The 19,195-nt window shown below is 36.4% G+C and overlaps 2 protein-coding genes across 2 annotated transcripts; both read left to right on the top strand.

Moving 5' to 3' along the window:
- Positions 1-7,049: 7,049 nt before the first annotated feature.
- On the top strand, positions 7,050-9,542 carry LOC131868048 (G-type lectin S-receptor-like serine/threonine-protein kinase At1g34300). The gene has a single exon (XM_059215590.1). It carries the CDS (start codon positions 7,050-7,052, stop codon positions 9,540-9,542), a length of 2,493 nt encoding a protein of 830 aa, XP_059071573.1.
- Positions 9,543-16,665: 7,123 nt separating this feature from the next.
- Positions 16,666-18,819, top strand: LOC131868034 (putative receptor protein kinase ZmPK1). The gene is made up of 2 exons (XM_059215588.1): positions 16,666-17,156; positions 17,253-18,819. Exons 1-2 carry the CDS (start codon positions 16,666-16,668, stop codon positions 18,817-18,819), a joined length of 2,058 nt encoding a protein of 685 aa, XP_059071571.1.
- Positions 18,820-19,195: the final 376 nt, after the last annotated feature.

Genomic DNA, 19,195 nt, shown 5'->3' with positions numbered 1-19,195 from the left:
CAACATGCTCACAAACATAAACAAAAATAATAGAGCCAGAACCGCAACAGATCCCCACATGAAGAGAATAGAAACATAGAAGCACAAGGATCTCAATATAGGAAAAAAACCAACCCCCTTGGAGATCGAAGATAAGCCGAGAGAAAAAGGAATAGAACCCTCCCCGAAGCAAGGGCCAAGCAAGGAAAGAAAGCAGTACCAATATCCATCAAGATGCCACCCAATGTCACGAAGTTGCATTCGCCTTTCCCAAAACAAAAGGGTAAAAGCCCCCATCTACACCACAACCCAGTCTATGAACAAAAGACTACCACCAAAAGAAAACTCTGAAGAAAGAGAAAATCCCACAAAGGAAAGAAGAAACCAATCTAGAACTCCAACTTCCCCAGTGTCTGCATCTCCACTTGAAGCCCCAGCCTTTTCTCCACGTGCATGCTCCATAACTACATCTTTGTCATCATCTCCATATTCATCGCCTTCCTTAGATGCCTCTACATTTGAAACCCTCACCCCCACGCACTTCCCTCTCACCCCTCCACTCTTCCCACTCATCTCCATCTTTGTTACTTAAACTACCTTGGTATGAAATGTTAATGCAAAAAATTTGTACACAATTGAATCTTGAAAATTTACTTACAATCAGTTAGCTTCTTATTATTTATAAAAATAATTAAATTCAAACCTTCTACCATTGATTCCTATTCTATCAAGTGTTCTAGTGCTATGTGCAAGAAAAATTGATGTTGCTTTCATAACATATCACATGATATTACTTAAATGAAAATTAGTGTGAAATTCCCCAAGGTTACTTCTAGAAATTACACCAAAATTAATCTTAAGAAAGTCAATTGATTGTGAAGAAGAAATTATATACATTGCCTTTTACTATAGCCATTAATAAATAATATTTTTATATTAATCTTCCTATTTAACATGGATTACTCCTATTTGAAGGTAAAATTGCTAGGAGATAAGCTTATGTAGGTGTATATTTTTGCATGGAGATCGCATGTCACTATTCTAGATGATAGTTTCGCTTCTTTTTTATATATGTGTACATCCTATTGCAATATTGATTCATTCAAGTATTGCATTCATCTATATTGTCTTCTTTGTTGCATCAACTCATTTTTTTCCAACTTTTAGGACATTTGATTGTTTGACTAAGTTCATAGCCTAATCAATTTCAACATTCCATCTCGAATATTCAAGTAGTCTAACATGAAACATAATAAACATATTTTAAAATCAAAGTAACATTAATATGACAAAGACATTATAATGCATCACGTCTATTATCCTAAAAGATGTATGCGAACTATAATAAAATTAAAAACAATTTTATTTTTCATAAACACAATGTTTGCAAAAATTAAACTCAAAGTTACAATCATTTAACCCCTTTATCTATGTGACCCATCCTCTAGTGTCATAGAATAGTTTTTCTATATGAAGCCTATTTCCTAAAACATGAAACCCTTAGGTAGCTAGAAAAGATGATTATCAAAAGTGTATGCAATACCCCTCTTTGTTACTAATTATAATAATTAAGGTAAATATTAGGTGGATCTCTTCACTATAGGAATAGAAGAACTAATGCATTAAACCATGTATGTATCTAGTTGAAATAAAGTGCTTATCCAAATACCCTTAGCAAGCACCATATCTCATTTGACCATATTAAAACCTACACACTTGAATCATTCATTTCACTTGCAAAAAATGTATTCCATGTTGAATTAGGGATATGTAGTACACCATTCATCTCATTCACTCATCTATTAATAAATTGAATCTACACTCTTACATAACTAATAATCTTTAGATGAGAATCATCTTCAAAGTACACATTTTCACCAAAACATTCTTCATATTTTGTAATCCAATCCCCATGTGAGTGCATGTGAAAATATGCACTAGAGTCAATCAACCATACATTTTTTTATCCATGTCTAACCAAGGCTACAATTTAAATACATCACCATCATCATTAGAGGGCTTCTTGGAATCATTATTAGAATCTTCTTTTCTTTTTCTTTTCCTCCTTATAGCCTCTTCTAAAATGACCAATCTTATCAAAGCTCCAACATTTTTCTTTAGACTTATCAAGAGATTTTTATCTACAATGTGATTTAGATATAAATTGTTCTTAATTCTTGTCCTTCTTATTTTGATTTTATTCTATCTACCGCAAACAACTAAGGCTTCCTTAGCAATATTGAAAGTATTTCTATACATCTCTTCAAAAAGAGATGATGCTACTAACTAATCTATTTTTAACTTGATGTTAGTACTCCTAATAGCCATAACAAATTTATCCCATGGATCTAGCAAAGAACATAGAAAAATAATGCAAAATACTCCTCTATTTTCACTCCAACAAAGTGAAACTAGGTAATAATGATGTTAAACACATTAAGGTGTTCATCCATAGAGTCACCAACCTCCATATTGAGGGTATATAAACTCTTTCTTAGAGAGATTATGTTAACCAAAAAAATTTCTTGATACAAATCTCTTAATCTTTTCATAGAAATGTTGTAGTGGTCTTTTCATGTACATTTAACAATTTATTGAATCAACAAAATAGAATCTGATGATACCATTATATTTGTTGTCTGTCTTTTCCTAGGTAGTCTTCTTATGACATAACAATGATTTTGGATTTGGATATTGTAGCCCATAAATTTCTATCCATGAGCATTTCCTCTATCTTCAACCTTAAATCTCAAAATTTATGCTTGAGGACTTCTCCATTTCTATTTTGGATGTTCTTTTCATCTCTTCATGTATTATTGCATCCTATAGTGCAAGCTCCAATTCAAATGAAGATTAATATAAAAAATAATACACCCAAAACCTTGAACATCCCTACTATTCTAAAGGGTCGATGGGGAGGAATTATAGTTCCTAGTCCTTGGAAACTGTATTGATTCTAGCTTATTCTAGCAAGTTTATAAATTAATTTATTAAATAAGTGGGAGTTTTGAAAATAGAAATCTTGGGTTTCAAATTAGGAGGCCCATGATTCATGTGCGACTATATCTTCATACCCACCACTTTCCCCACTATTCCTAGCTAGGTAGTTGTGGGGGGGGGGGGGGGGGGGGGGGGGGGCGCGAGGGGGAATAGTTGTTGAAGCAGGGTGGGGCCCTACTATTCTAAGAGCATGTTCAAAGGAAAATGTTATGAAAATAAAGGAATCAAGGTACATAGAAACACTTGAAACTAAACTAATCTTAAATGAAAAAATTATGTAAATTTTAGATCTTCACAATTATAGAAAGAACAAACATATAAAATAAAAAACAAAATTATGCTAGAACACAAATGTCATGAAAAGACCCGTTTTAAATAAAAATGTTATAAATTTAAAATATTATCTCAATTATATTTATATCAATTTATAATTTAAATAATTGTTATGATTTATAATTATCTTGTCTTAAATATATTGAACTTAAAAATATACTAATATTTTAATTATTTTAATTAGAACTTGTTTGATTTTTTCAAATTAATAAAATTTCTATTTAACAATTCATTCATTGAGTTTGAACTACCTTTCATAGATATTGGAATGCAACTACGTTATACTGTGCAAAATTGTTGATGAAAAAAATTGCATTACTCAAAAAAGTTTTTTTCACATAGGAGAGAGTGACCAGTAGTCATGTAGGCTAACTTCATCAGCACGTAGCCATTACATGGAATATTTTAAGAACTCCATTTTTTTAGAAATTTAAATTTCCACTTATCTATCTCCACCTAAGGTTTAAAGGTGTGACTCGTCAAAATATCACATCTAGTGCAAAGTGTCCTAAAAATGAGTCTTTAAATGTTCAAACAAAACTTAATCTAAAAATCCATGTTAGTTGAATAAAAAATATCATTTTTTGTTAGTAGAATATCATATTTTTATTTAAAATATAACCTATATGAACATAAATGGACCAAATGCATATCGCTACCTAAATGTGGTTTCCTTTCTCAATTTTTGTTTGCCTAACTTCTTCTTTGCATTTGTTATTTCTTCTCTGTCTCTCCTTTCATTTCTTAGTGTAGGAAGTTGCGAGTTTGTTGGAAAAACAATTTTGGCTTTGGGGTTTGTCAAGGAAGGCAATGTTGGATTTGAGGAGGTTGTTAGTGTAAATGGGTCTGCCTAGGTTGGTAGAGAGCCTGGGTTTTTCCTTGTCTTGTTTGTTTAGGGGGTTTTGTCTCTGACCCACAATGATGTTGCTAGTTGTATTGTGTTTTTTTGTGGAGGGTTGAGACCCTGGTCATGTGTTGCAGATGTGCTTCTTTGATCATTTTGTGATGCATAGGGTTTATATGTTTCTTGAACCAATGTTAGCTACTATGGCTTTGTTTTGTGCTAGATCCCCTACATTTGGTTTTGGTTGCAGCTCTCTTGGCTTATTTTTGAGATCTTTGTCCTATTCTTTTCAAGTGCTATATTTTGGTGGCCTTTGTGTGTGGTGATGATTGGCTAGGGGTGAGCCTTTCTTTGGCCACCTCAGGTGTTTCTACTTTTGGTGTCCCTTCATTGGGTGATCCTATTAGGGTTTGGTCCCTGGCTAGTCTATCTATTCAGATTGTTCTAGGTGGTGATCTCTTTGTCAAAAAAATTTCCCAAACAAGTGTGCTTTTATTCTTCCTATCTTCTGGTACCCCCTTTCTCTTTGTTTGTTGGTTTCAGCTTGCATCCCTTCCCATCAGGTTGCTTGTCTTGGTGGGGTAGCTTGTGGCTGCTATTTTTCAAGAGAACTTTTTTTTTTGGTTAAGGGTTTTGTTGAGAGAGGATTTTTTTCTCCTATGATGTGGTCCTACTCTTTGGGGGATCTTACTACCTTGACTTGATCTCAAACCTCTGTTGCTCCTATTGAGGTAGAGTAGAAGGTGATAAGTGGTTTTTTTCTCCTATTTCTACTTGTCTATTTGTTGCAGATCTTTCCTATTGAGGTGAAGGTGTCTTCTATTTAGGTGGAGACTTGATTTGTAGGAGATGGTAGGAGATGTTGTATGGGGGTTGTGGCTGCAATTCCTTTGGATGCCATTCTTTTTATCCTGAGGCATATATCAAGGGTGGTTTTTTGCTATCTTCTACAAATATATCCTATAGAGGTGGTGGTGTCTTCTATTGAGGTGGAGACTTGGTTTGTAGGAGATGGTAGGAGATATATTGTCTCAACGGGGTTTCTTTGGTTCATTTGCATATGTTCAGTTGTTTGTAGGTTGTGGGTAATCTTTGTTTTACCTGTTATAGTATTTCTTGAGGTTATGGGAGCCTTCTTAAAAACCCATGTTGGTTGTTTTCATGTGTTAATCTTGTTGGTGGCTTTAACCTTGTTCTTTTGTTGACAAATCTTTGATATTATTATCTTCTTGGTTAGTTGTTGTTGGATTGTTATTTATCTTTATTTATCTTTTGGTAGCGTTCTAGTTGTGGGTTCCAAATCCCTGTAAAATCTGCTTGTAAAAAGGATTTGGAGCCCCTTCAAAACCTATTTTACCTAATCAAAAACTATAAACCTTTGTTTTATATCCAACACAAATGGGTCAACTATTGAACACAAAAGCTATTTGTTGTGATCAAAATAACAAATTGTTATTTAATATACAACTTATATCGTACACAAATGGACCAATAGTTGAACAATAAGCCTTTTTTATAATCCTTCACATTTTGTGGAAAAATACAAGGTATTTATTGTGCTCACCTTTTATATTTGTGATAGGAAAAAATACTAATATGAAATACTCCAATGCATATGCATTGCTACACCAATAGTTGTACACATAAGAATAATATATTATCACTATCACAACAATATTTATTTAAATGAGCATCTTATTTTATAAATGACACACTTATAATGGATAGTTATGATATTTTATTTGAAACAAAAAATGATTTATTTCACTTGTTAATGAATGTTTATATGCTTTTTCTATATAACATTCATAAGTCCTGATGTGTTCAAATATGGATCTATATTTACCGATATTTGGTTTTTTTTTATTTACATGTGGGTTATTTATTTACAATATATAGTATAAAAATGTGGCAAGATTGAATGTAAGCGTAAATGCTATAACAACAATTGAACCTTGTACAACTATTGACTCCTCTCTCCTAATAGAATTGTTAGGAGTAGATAGAAGTTGATGGCATGGAATAACGTGAATGTAAACTTGAATCTCCAATTAGAAAAGTACAGCTAATTTGTGAAACAAAGTTAACCCACACAAGTACTCATCCCTCTCCCCTATGTTGAATAGGTTAAAAAATGTTTTGCATTGTATTTTTTATGAGATTGTTGACTTGGTGGTCAACACCTTTTTAGGGGTTCGCGACATGGCTTAACCGCCTCCCGTGGATCTGGGTAAGTCTAGTGTTTGTGACGTTCGTTGACAGCTCTAGCTTTTGGTGCAACAACAAACATACCAACAATTGGTATCAAAGCCTTGGGTCAAGGGTTCAAATCGCCGGAGGTCTCCTTCATTTTGTCGGTGCAGAACCCTCAGTTGGTGTTGAGGGGGAGATTGTTGACTTGGTGGTCAGCACCTTCTTTGGGGTTCATGACATGACTTAACCGCCTCCCGTGGATCTGGGTAAGTCTAGTATTTATGACATCCGTTGACAGCTCCAACTTTTGATGCAACGACAAACATACCAACAATGTACACTAAAGCCAGATCAAATACTTCAAATTGAACGTGTCTTGACTTACTTGGGCTTTAGACTTTCTATATATTTAAATATGCATGCGCATTCTCTCTACCTCAGTCCTACCAGTGACTCTGAGAAACGCTTCTACAATAACTATGTAAATGCTTTTTATATATGGTCTCTGTCATAATTTCTATTATATATGGCAGGCAGTATTGGAGGGCCGGGGCCTTTGCCGGGGGAATCGCCCATTGACTCGTGTATGAGATAAAGCATAATCTTATTTTATGATTCTCCGTAGGTGTGCTCTCGATGAGAATGTCGAATACTATCTATTTAAGAAAAAGTATGATCCCTTGTTGTAAATCCCAAAGTCATGGCCGCTCCGTGGGTGCTACTGGTTATTTTCATGGCGATGATTTGTGTGGGTGAGAGCGAGGGAGAAGGGCCCAAGACAGTGTCTCGTCTCTCTTCTGCTCTTCTGAACTCATCTGGTTGGAAACCCAACGACAACACGTACTTGGTTTCTTCAGATGGTACGTTTTGTGCTGGGTTTTATAACGTGACACCAAATCGTTATGCCTTTGCTGTCTGGTATGCCAACGATTCTGATCGAACTCTAGCGTGGATGGCGAACTTAACTTCTCTTGTGGGCGCCAACTCTTCTTTGACCTTACAAAACGCGGCTCTCTCCATTTCAGACGAGCATGGTGCAATTGTGTGGAGGAGTAAGGTCACGCCTAATTCTAAATATGCCATGGATCTTATTTTGCAGGACGCGGGCAATATGGTGTTCAATCAGTGGGAAAGCTTCAAGGACTTCCCCACATTTAATCTTCTTCCCACTCAAGATTTCACCGCAGGAGACGTTTTGCAGTCGAGATTGGCAAACGGAACTTATGGTAGAGATGGCAACTACTATTCTCTTTCTTTACAGAAAGAGACCAGCAAACTTTCCTTGTTTTATTACAGGAACAAAGAGGAAGGGCGAGAACCCAAATGGTATTGGCAGTCAGAAGATAGCTTTCCGATCGCCACCATGACCGATTCTGGATACCTGAATACCAGCATCATCAGTACTGGTACTCCGATCATGGCGTCCGACCGGGGCAAAATGGGCATCTTGAGAAGATTGACTTTAAATAGAGACGGAAACCTCAGAATGTATAGTCGGAAAAGAAATCCTCCTTCTTCTTCATGGGTTGTAGTTTGGGAAGCCATCTTAGCACACTGCAAAATCCACGGGGCCTGTGGAGAGAACGCTGTGTGTAAAGTAAACTCGGCCTGGAAACCAATTTGCCAATGCCCACCTGGTTTCGACCCGAGCCCAGTTGATAATCGAAGCTGCAAGCCGCACAATGATATCAAGGAGCTCACCAATGTAACATTTGTTACCTTGGACTACGTTAATTTCGAGGGATGGAATTCAACACAAGTGCAGCCCACAATATTACAAGACTGCATAGACTTTTGTAGGACCAACACCAGCTGTGTGGGTTTCGCGTACAACCTGGACAATGGAAACTGTGTCTATCAATTCGGCAAATTGATCAATGGATATTGGTCTCCAGAAGCGCATACACGCATGTATTTGAAGATCTCTGCAAGCAGTGAAGAAGCTCCGAATCTCTTTCAGGGTATGCTTTCTGTACTCGAAAATGTTTGTCCGATGCTTGTAAAAATTTCATCCCCTAATGATTCCGACCACACGACGGAATACATCATCATAATTTGGTCCTTTGCGGGTGCCGAGCTGCTCTGCGGGGTTTACTTCTTCTACGCTTTTCTGAGGAAGTACTCGAAATTCAGAGACATGGATCGACTTTTGATGTCGGGTATTCTTCCTTCTGGTGGGCCGAAGCAATTCTCGTACGCAGAATTGAAAGCAGCCACCAATAATTTCAGCAACAAACTGGGCGAAGGAGGATTCGGGCCCGTCTACAGGGGCGTTCTGGGAGATCAGAGGCAGATTGCAGTGAAGAAACTGGAAGGTCTTCATCATGGAGAGAAACAATTTTGGGCAGAGGTGAGCATCATAGGGCGAATCCATCATCTCAATCTTGTTCGTATGTGGGGATTCTGTGCAGAAGGTGAGCATAGACTTCTGGTATACGAGTACATACCCAATGGGTCTCTAGAGAAGCATTTGTTCAAGACGGAGGGAGCGACTGTAATGGAGTGGGGCGTCAGATACCGCATAGCTTTGGGAGTAGCGAGAGCCATCGCTTACCTGCACGAGGAGTGCCTGGAATGGGTTCTTCATTGTGACATCAAACCAGAGAATATTTTGGTCGATGCGAATTTTTGCCCTAAGGTTTCTGATTTTGGTCTAGCTAAATTGGTTGAAAAAGATTGCAGCTTGAACGTATCTAAGATCAGAGGGACACGGGGATATTTAGCACCAGAGTGGTTTCAAAGCAATCTTATTACGGCAAAAGTGGATGTTTATAGCTTTGGAATGGTGCTTTTTGAAATGGTTAGTGGGAAAAGAAATTTGACTGACAATGAGTTCTATTTTCCTGAATGGGCGTTCCAGAAGGTGGTAGTAGAGGGAAAGCCAGAAGAGGTGGTGGATAAAAGATTGAACGGAATAAGAGAGAACCGAAGTGAAATGGAAGCAGTGCGGAGAGTGGTGAAGACAGCATTGTGGTGCAGTCAGAGTCGGGCAGAGGAGAGGCCTTCGATGGGCAAGGTGGCGAAGATGTTGGATGGCAGCATAGAAATTGAGGATCCTCCTAAGCCCTCACTATTCGAGGACGCTGGTGGTAGTCTACAATCACTTTTCCAGGATACTGGTGGAGGCTCGCAATTGCCTTCTTATAGCGGCATGAACACATCCATCACAAGGTCTGGACTTAGCCGCTTCTAATTGCTGCCTAGGAGGCATTCTGTTTACCACATTTTTGGCTATGTTTACCACTTTTGGCGCTGGATGATGTAGTAGTAGGGTTAAACAATGGTTAGCTTTTATATAATATAGTATCTGATCAAAAATACAAATTTGCATAATATAATTTTTTTTTAACGGATTTTTCGTATTTTTATAGCATTGAGAAGTCAGATTAAAAGAATCAAATCAGTAGAAATCGCATAAAAATCCGTTGTAACTTGTAGATTTTGTTTGTTTTCTATAGAGAATAGACAGCTCTTTAAATATCTCACTTTTTAGATTGTATTGTAATTTGTATGCTTAGTGTCGTGGGAGATTTATGAATCCACACTTGTGCTTATGTGTTGGTCTCGACCTTTGCTTTTGAAAACAAGAAGTAAAATGTTTTGTACCATAGTGAAAGTATTTATCTTTTTAATATTAAAATATTCAGCCGTGCGATATTTAATTTGTTTGTCATATCTAATTTGTATTGGAGATTTTTACATGATAATTATAAAAATAGTAGAATAAGAAATATTGTTAATTGATATTAAATATTTCAAATTTATATTTAGAAAATTTTATATAAAATTATATTTCGTTTTAAATAAATAAATTAAATTAATATAAAAAATTTAATTAGTATTTTGTTTTAACTATTATTGTGTTGTAATATCAATAGTTCTTTTAATAATCTATTAAATTAGTTTATATATATGTATATGTATATACATACATGTGTATTTATGTTTGTATATAAGCATAAGTCTATGTGTGCATATATATTTATGTGTGTGTGCATGCGTGCAAATATTGACTAGCATACTTGAAATTTAGTTTGTTTCTTTGATTTATTATTGAACTTGTCTATCTAGCTAGAAGATAAATATTAGAATTAATATCATGTCTATGTTACTATTTGTGCCTTTAAAGTATTGCTGTCTCATAATTCAAAAAAATAATGGAAATGTGATTTTTATCTTACTTTGGTAAGATTTAGCACATATAATATGCATCATAAACTACCAATTCATGTATATAATTTAACTTGATAATGTATGGCTCTATTTTAAAGAGAAATTTGAATTGAGATATTAGTTTAAAATTTAACATTTTGATCACTTTAAAAAAGAGAAAAAAATTAAATAAAAAAATATGATGATGCACAAATATTATTCTACATAGATTATTATTATTATATTTGAATGGTTTTGTTATTATGAGAAACTATGAAAGATCAAATCTTAATCACCTAGAATGTATTAAATCATAATGCGAGAATTCCATGGTTCATGAAAAATCTACCTATCCTAGAGATAATCCATGTTGAAACTCATCATGGTTGTATGTAATATGAGATTTGATATAACTTGTTATATAAGAGTTGTAAAGTTCAATTTCACCCCCATGCATATAAATTTAAAATCATGGAAACGAATTAGAGTGGTAAAAAGTAATATTGTAGTCATAAATAAAGCATGCACCCTTTACAAGAACCTGCAACTAGAAAAAACAATAAACAATAATGTGGAACATAAGTTCACATCATAAAAATACCATAGCATCATAAATTATATTCGCATACAATTTCATCCTCACCTTGGCATTCTATCTTTTAGTTCTTGATGTCTACTTTGATTTTGCTCACACCTTCCACAAATCTACATTATCAACTCCCCTTTTCTCTCCTATCCAAATTTGAGTCCTAATTTCCAAGATTAAGGCTTCAGGGTGTCATGGTCCTAGTTGAGGACTAGGGCGCCAAATTGCCTAGATCTTCTTAATCAAGACCCAGATTTGGTCCTAACAATTATTGCATCAAGTGGGCATGAATTCCTGAGTCAGTTTCCTCCAGAAATTCAAATAATTTTTAGACAATTAAGTATAAAAGGAGGCCTACCCCTATCATTTGAATTCTATGAAACCTAAGTTGGTCTAATTCAAATTTGGATCTCTCTCTCTCTCTTAATTACACTCTAGCAAATTCAAGTGAGCAAGAAATCAAGCATTCATCAAACATTGAAGGAGAGGTTTAGTCAAGTTGAAGCATTCAATATGGAATCCATGATCAAACTTCCATGAAGACATTCTACATGACATCCTAAACCCTTGTGTGAGGATTCAAGCAAGCTTCATCAAGGTATCAACTTCAATTACAAGCATTCAATTTCAGATCTCATCTTTCCCTCAAAAAGAAAGCATCTTGTTGCAATTAAATTCTATTTCCATTTGAACTTCAAGGTTAATTCCTAAACTGTGGTTTGACCCAAGGCAAACCCCATATCCACAAACCTCTCTCTCTCTCTCTCTCTCTCTCTCTCTCGCTAAAGGAAATTGATTTAGGATTTGTGATCAAATATTTCAATAAAACAGACGATGATAAACAGGTTCAGCTTTTATAAAAGCAAAAAGTAGAGGACTAGCGCAACCTACCACCTTGGTTCGATAATTTTGCCCAATTTTCCAATAGCGGATCCTGTGCATCTTCCTGGTCTGAAAAAAATCCCACTTGCCATTCCAAAAGCTATAGGACCAAGGCGACCTACCACCCTGGTCCTGATAATTTAGCCCAAATTTTCAGCTACAAGTTCTAATTCATTTTCCCTACTCAGATTTCTATTTGTGGCTTTGTCTGACATCTAGAACATTCTATTATTTATATTTTACTCCAATTATCCATTGATTTACCCTAAAATTTACAATTCAAATCAATTTTCAACTCCAAAAGGGGGAGACAACCTACAAGTAAATTTAATTGGTATTTCAACCCTTTTATTTAATTGAATTGTGGATAGATCTATTGAATTTACCCCCATTTTAATGTATTGGTCAATTGGATGAGATTAGTGGTTTTAGCTTCGACCGCTAATGCAGAACCTAGCAACGAAGTATCATCAACAACTTGTTTATGCAAAGTGGTCAGTGGGGCAGAAGAAAGTTAAATCCTCTTCAAGGAGTCCTAGAGTATATTTGCCTCAATATTCATGCCTAGAACATTAGCCATAAGGATGAAAAGATAAGGAGATAAGGGTTCCCCCTATCTAAGGCCTCTAGAAGATAAAAAATAAACCTAAGGGAAGTCATTAACTAAGATAGAGAACATGGGTAAGTAGAAGCACACCTCCATGATCTTAAGAAATTTATCTCCAAAACTGAATCTATTAAGGACCTTAGAAAGGAAAGGCCTAGAAACCTTGTTATATACTTTTGATATGTCTAGCTTCAAGAGAATGCTTTCGTTTTTACTCTTTTCCATAGAGTGGGGGGATTCATGAACCACAAGAACAACGTCAAAATTTGTTCACTAGGAACAAACCCTTTTTTATATTCATGAATTAACTTACTAAGAAGGGGCATGATTCTATTAGCCAAAAGTTTAGAGAAAATCTTTTAAAGAATATTACAAAGACTTATTGGTCTGAGATCTATTATTTTATTTGCCCCATCCCTCTTTGGGATAAACACAATATAAGTGTTATTAATATCTCTTAGAAGACTCGTTGAGGATAAGAACTCTCGAGTAGCCAAAATGAACTCCCAACCCACAATGTCCCAATATTCCTGAAAAAATTAGGGTAGAAAACCATCCAACCCTAGGGATTTAAACAAACCCATGGAAAACACTACCTCCTTAACTTCATAAGAAAAAATATGAATCATATTCATATTATTTTTTGGGCTAACAAGGTTAGGGGTAATCCTAAGGAGCTCCTAAGAGATATCATTAACCATTAGATCTAAAGAGAGCAGTGGGTTGAGCATGGTATTGAAGTAATTAACTACTTCACTTTGAATGTCTTCCTCTTTTGTGAGTAGAGAGCCATTTGAACCAATCAACTCCTTCATCGTGTTTTTATTCTTCTGACAAATAGAAGACTAGTGGAAGAACTTGGTATTCCTATTGCCTTATTTCACCAATTGGATACGGGGTCTTTGTTTCCAAAATAGCTCTTCCTTCAAAACAATATTGTGAAGATCAACCTGAAGACATTTTCCCTTCTTAACCCTATCAAGAGTTGCACCAAAGCACGTTCCGTATCCAGTTGCAGATCTTTAAGTTGGGACTTCACATCTTTCTTCTTGGCAAATATATTAACAAAAGAGGATTTACTCTAACTCCTTAGATTCTTCTTCAAAAGTTTTAGTTTTCACGCAATCCTGAACATATATGTGCCCTTAACATAGCTATTCCAACACTGAGCATCATATCTTTAAAGTTGGGGTGGTGAGACCACAAAAGTTCAAAATGAAAAGGGAAGAGCAGAGCAGGTCTAGCGCATCCCATTAGAAGAGGATAGGGCAATGGTCTGAACCAAAATGGTCTTTAGAAGAGAGATGACACAAATTGAAAAAGTTCCAAGAGCTTGAAAACATGCATCGATTAAGCTTGACTTGAATGAGACTGTTACCTATACGAAGGTTGGACCAAGTGAAGTTCCTGCCCTCCAAACCCAAATCAATCAATTTACTCTTAGATATGAAATCATGGAGATCCAACATACTGATAGAGAAGTCAGATGACCCTCCTAGTTTTTCAGAGGGATAAAGGGGGTATTTAAATCTCTCATGAGCAACCGGTTAGAGTTTAAAAAATTCCCCCACAAATAAAGAAGAAGATCCAAAAACATCCTTCTCAAGACTAGATTATTAGGTGCATAGACATTAGTGGGGGTCCACTTCAAACTAGATATACCATCCACAAAAGAGATACTTTGATAATTTTTGTCTTGGCATCTAAGGGTCCTATTGAGATTGTTGGGTTTTCACATTGTTGTCAAACCTCTAGAGGTGCCATCAGCACTCATTTCTATGGAATCAGAGAAGGGCCAAATGAAGTTGCACACCTTATAGAAGGCATCAGAACTCATTTTAGTTTCCTGAAGAAGCAAAATGTCTAGTTTAAACTCTTTCACCATATTTTTTACCAAAAATCTGCTTGTGGGAACCACTCAAACCCTGATGATGAGATCAAGTCAATAATACGATAGGAACTACTATGAACCAAGTTTAGTTATAATAATAATAACTTTTTGACTTGGAGAAGAATGTAAATTGGTGTAGTAATTGGTAGTTAAATTACACATCATAATATTTCATGCCTTTTGATGATAAAATTTCTTCCATAAAAAGGCACGTTTGTCTTAGATGCAACCTATTTATTGTAAGTTAATTAATCATGGACCCTTGGCATAGGGAATACTATGGGTCTCTTTATGCATCTTGACCAAATTATTATTATTATTATGAATGTGAAAATAAAAGTTGTTATACTAAAGCTTCTTCTTGTTGTCCAAGTAAATATGCATCTTCCTTGCATCCATACAAAGGATTAGATTCATTTGAAGTGTTGCATATCCTCAATCTCGTGTTATAACTACGAAGGAATAAAAGTTTAGGCCTCCTAAACCTCTCCTTGTTTTTGGTGACTACAATTAGTTGGACTTATCTAAAGGTGACTATGGACATTACTTTTCTCAATGTGAGACACATGGCAAGAAGTTTTTTTAGATAATTGAAACATTTGAGATATAAAATGAGGACTCATGAATAATTTTTTTGTTAAGAATCTATGTGAGGATGCTAAAGAGTGGTATACCATAGTTCCTAATCATCATTTATCTTCTTAGTATACTTTTTTGTAACCTTCAATATGAGATACACATGTCAAGTTGAACCCTCGCATATTTTCCAAGAACCTACAAGTATCAATAATCATTTATGGCCATTGTTAATATTTTATAATCAATATGAAGACATTTAAACATTAACAAGAACACACAAGAAAGTTAGAAATAAAAAAAAATGCCTTAATATATTTATCATCAAAGGGTGGTCGAAGATGAAAAAACTTCTTATTTTGACATGCATACAAACATTCATCCACCTCTTGTCACCTTAAAATTTATAGATGCATACCTTGTTTTTTCCCCTACAACTAGCCTACCTTGCACTATAATGGCTTCATTTAGCAAAGGAATTGTATACAAATGACATTTTTGCCACCAATCAAAACAAACTACATTAATGGACATTGTGCTTAGTTGAACCTATTTGAACTCATGGATAGATTTTCCATCACTACTTAAAATCTTTAACACCTTCAATGAAACAATTTTAGAAGTAATGTGTTCCACTCTCGTTAAGTATAATGTCTTGAAATCATATAAATAAATAACTATAAAATAAATGCTTATCTCCAAAAAAATTAATCTGAAAAACATGATCGTTAGGATGATATGGATTCTTCATAGGTTAATATTAATATAACATATTAGACCATTTTTTTATTATGAAAAAATTGAAACTTAAATTATAAGAATATAATTTTATGAACCATGATCCAATAGTAACTAAATAATGTCAATTTAAAAGATCATTCCAGAGATATGATAAAAACAAACAAAAAAAAATTGAGTTAGATATTAATAAAACAATTGATCCCTAATTCTATTTATCTATTTTCATATAAATTTCGTGAAGTTTGTAATTTTTTTCAACAATAATTTTATCACATAAATTACTATGTAGTGTATATTATCTCATTTATGTAGTGGACAGACGTTGCTGACGTAGAGCAATGTGAATGTGATTCCCCCAGCCAGAAAAGTATAGTTAATTTGACAAACTCTATGCTTCAACCGTAAGAGATCATCACAGAAGCAGAAGCATTAATTTCAAGTCCACCCATTATGCTGGATAACCTACCTCTGTGATTTATGTTAAAAATGTGTGCATCGTATTCTTTATGAGACTTAGACTAAAACCAGATCAAATACTTCAAACTGAACGTGTCTTGACTTAATTTCGGCTTTAGACTTTCTGTAAATTCAACGAAACGTATTCTCTCTACCCCAGCCCTACCAGTGATTGAGAAATGCTTCTATAATAACTATGTCAACGCTTTTTATATATGGTCTGTGTCATAATTTTTTTTATAAATGGCAGACAGTATTGGAGGCCCGAGACCTTTGCCGGGGGAATTGCCAGTTGACTCGTATATGAGACAAACCGAATCTTGTTTTATGAATAGTAATTCTCCTTGGATGTGTTCTGACTCTCAATGAGAATGTCGAATACTTCTATTTAAGGTAATGCTTGCCCTGTTGGAAATCCCAAAGTCATGGACGCTCCCTGGGTTTTACTGGTTAATTTCATGGCTTTGATTTGTGTGAGTGAGAGCGAGGGAGCAGGGGTTAAAACAGTAGCTCATCTCTCTTCTGCTCTTCTGAATTCTCCTGGTTGGAATTCCAATGACAACATGAACTTGGTTTCTTCAGATGGTACGTTTTGTGCTGGGTTCTATAACGTGACACCAAATCGTTATGCCTTTGCTGTCTGGTATGCTGATCGAACTCTAGCGTGGATGGCGAACTCAACTTCTCTTGTGGGTGGCAACTCTTCTTTGACCTTACAAAACGGGGCTCTCTCCATTTTGGACGAGAATGGTGTAATTGCGTGGACGAGTAAGGTCACGCCTAATTCAAAATATGCCCTGGATCTTATTTTGCAGGATTCGGGCAATCTGGTGTTCAATCAATGGGAAAGCTTTAAGGACTTCCCCACATTTAATCTTCTTCCCACACAAGACTTCAGCCCAGGAGACGTTTTGCAGTAGAGGTTAGCAAACGGCACTTATGGTAGAGATGAGAACTACTATTCTCTTTCTTTAGAGGAACATTCCAACAAACTTTCCTTGTACTATCACAGGAAGGAACAGGAAGAGCAGGCACCCAAATGGTACTGGCAATCGGGTAGCTTTCCAGCAGTTGATCTGGACAAGTCTGGGTATCTGAATTCAAGCAACATCATTCAAAATTCCTTGATCATGGCGTCCGACAGGGGCAAGAAGGACCAGTTGAGAAGATTGACATTAGATAGAGACGGAAACCTCCGTATATATAGTCGGAAAAGATATCCTCCTTCTTCATGGGAAATAGTGTGGGAAGCCGTCTCGCAGCACTGCAGAATCCATGGGGTCTGTGGAGAGAACGCTGTGTGTAAGGTAAACTCGGGGTGGAAACCAATGTGTGAATATCCGCCTGGTTTCGACCCGAGCCCAGTCGATAATCGAAACTGCAAACCGCACAGTGATATCAAGAATCTCACCAATGTAAGATTTGTAGCGCTTGACTTCGTCAATTTTGATGGACCTAATTCTGTACCAGGGCCTGCAAAAAGATTACAAGTCTGCATAGAGTTTTGCAGGAACAACAGCACGTGTCTGGGTTTCGTGCACCAACTCGACAAAGGAAACTGTGTCTACCAATTCGGCAAATTGGTGAACGGATATTGGTCTCCAGATGGGCAAACGCGCATGTATTTGAAGAGCTCTGCAAGCGGGGAAGAAGCTGCTCCGAATCTCTTTCATGGTTTGCTCTCTGTAGTTCAAAATGTTTGTCCGATCCGTCTAGAAATACCTTTCCCCAGGACTCAATCGGACTACACGACACGAAATCTCATCATAATCTGCTGCGTTTTCGGGTTAGAGCTCTTGTGCGGGGCTTATGCCTTCGGCGCATTTCTGAGGAGGTACACGGAATTAAGAAACATAGCCCGAATTTTCGCAATGGATCTTCTTCCTTCTGGTGGGCCTAAGAAATTCACATACGCAGAGCTCAAATCAGCCACCAATGATTTCAGCAATATAGTGGGGAAGGGAGGATTTGGGACAGTGTACAAGGGTCTTCTGCCGGATCAGAGGCAGATTGCAGTGAAGAAACTGGAAGGACTTCATCATGGGGAACAACAATTCTGGGCAGAGGTGACAATCATAGGGCGAATCCATCACCTCAACCTTGTTCGCATGTGGGGATTTTGCGCAGAAGGTGAGCACAGACTTCTGGTTTACGATTACATACCCAATGGGTCTTTAGAGAAGCATTTGTTCGACACGGAGGGAGCGACTGCAATGGAGTGGGGCGTCCGATACCGCATAGCTTTGGGGGTCGCAAGAGCCATTGCTTACCTTCATGAGGAGTGCCTGGAATGGGTTCTTCATTGTGATATCAAACCAGAGAATATTTTGGTCGATGAGAACTTTTGTCCCAAGGTTTCTGATTTTGGACTAGCTAAATTGGTTGAGAAAGAGCGCACCCTGAAAGTGTCTACGGTCAGAGGGACACGGGGATATTTAGCACCAGAGTGGTTTCAAAACTATCCTATCACGGCAAAGGTGGATGTGTTCAGCTTTGGAATGGTGCTTTTTGAAATAGTTAGCGGAGAAAGGAATATAAATGGCTCACCTGAACAAGATAGTGAGTTCTATTTTCCTTAATGGGCATTCCAGATGGTGATGGTGGACAGTAAAGCAGAAGTGGTTGTGGATAAAAGATTAGAGGGAACAAGAGAATGCCAAAGTGCAATCGAAGAGGTGAGGAGAGTGGTGAAGACAGCGTTGTGGTGTATTCAGAGTCGGGCGGAGGAGAGGCCTTCGATGGGCAAAGTGGCGAAGATGTTGGAAGGCAGCATAGAAATTGAGGATCCTCCTAGGCCCTCACTATTCCTGGACAGTAATGAGGTCTATAACCAGTTTTGGCTTTGGATCACATGTATTGTGTCGGTATGTTTAGCATTGTGGGAGAATTATTCATTCGGAATAGTTTAAATCACACACATTAAGTTTATATTTATAGATTTAAAAGTGTTAAACA

Source organism: Cryptomeria japonica, chromosome 2, assembly GCF_030272615.1.
Source record: "Cryptomeria japonica chromosome 2, Sugi_1.0, whole genome shotgun sequence".
Classification (NCBI taxonomy): Eukaryota; Viridiplantae; Streptophyta; class Pinopsida; order Cupressales; family Cupressaceae; genus Cryptomeria; species Cryptomeria japonica.
This window is presented reverse-complemented; position numbering and strand designations above follow the sequence as displayed.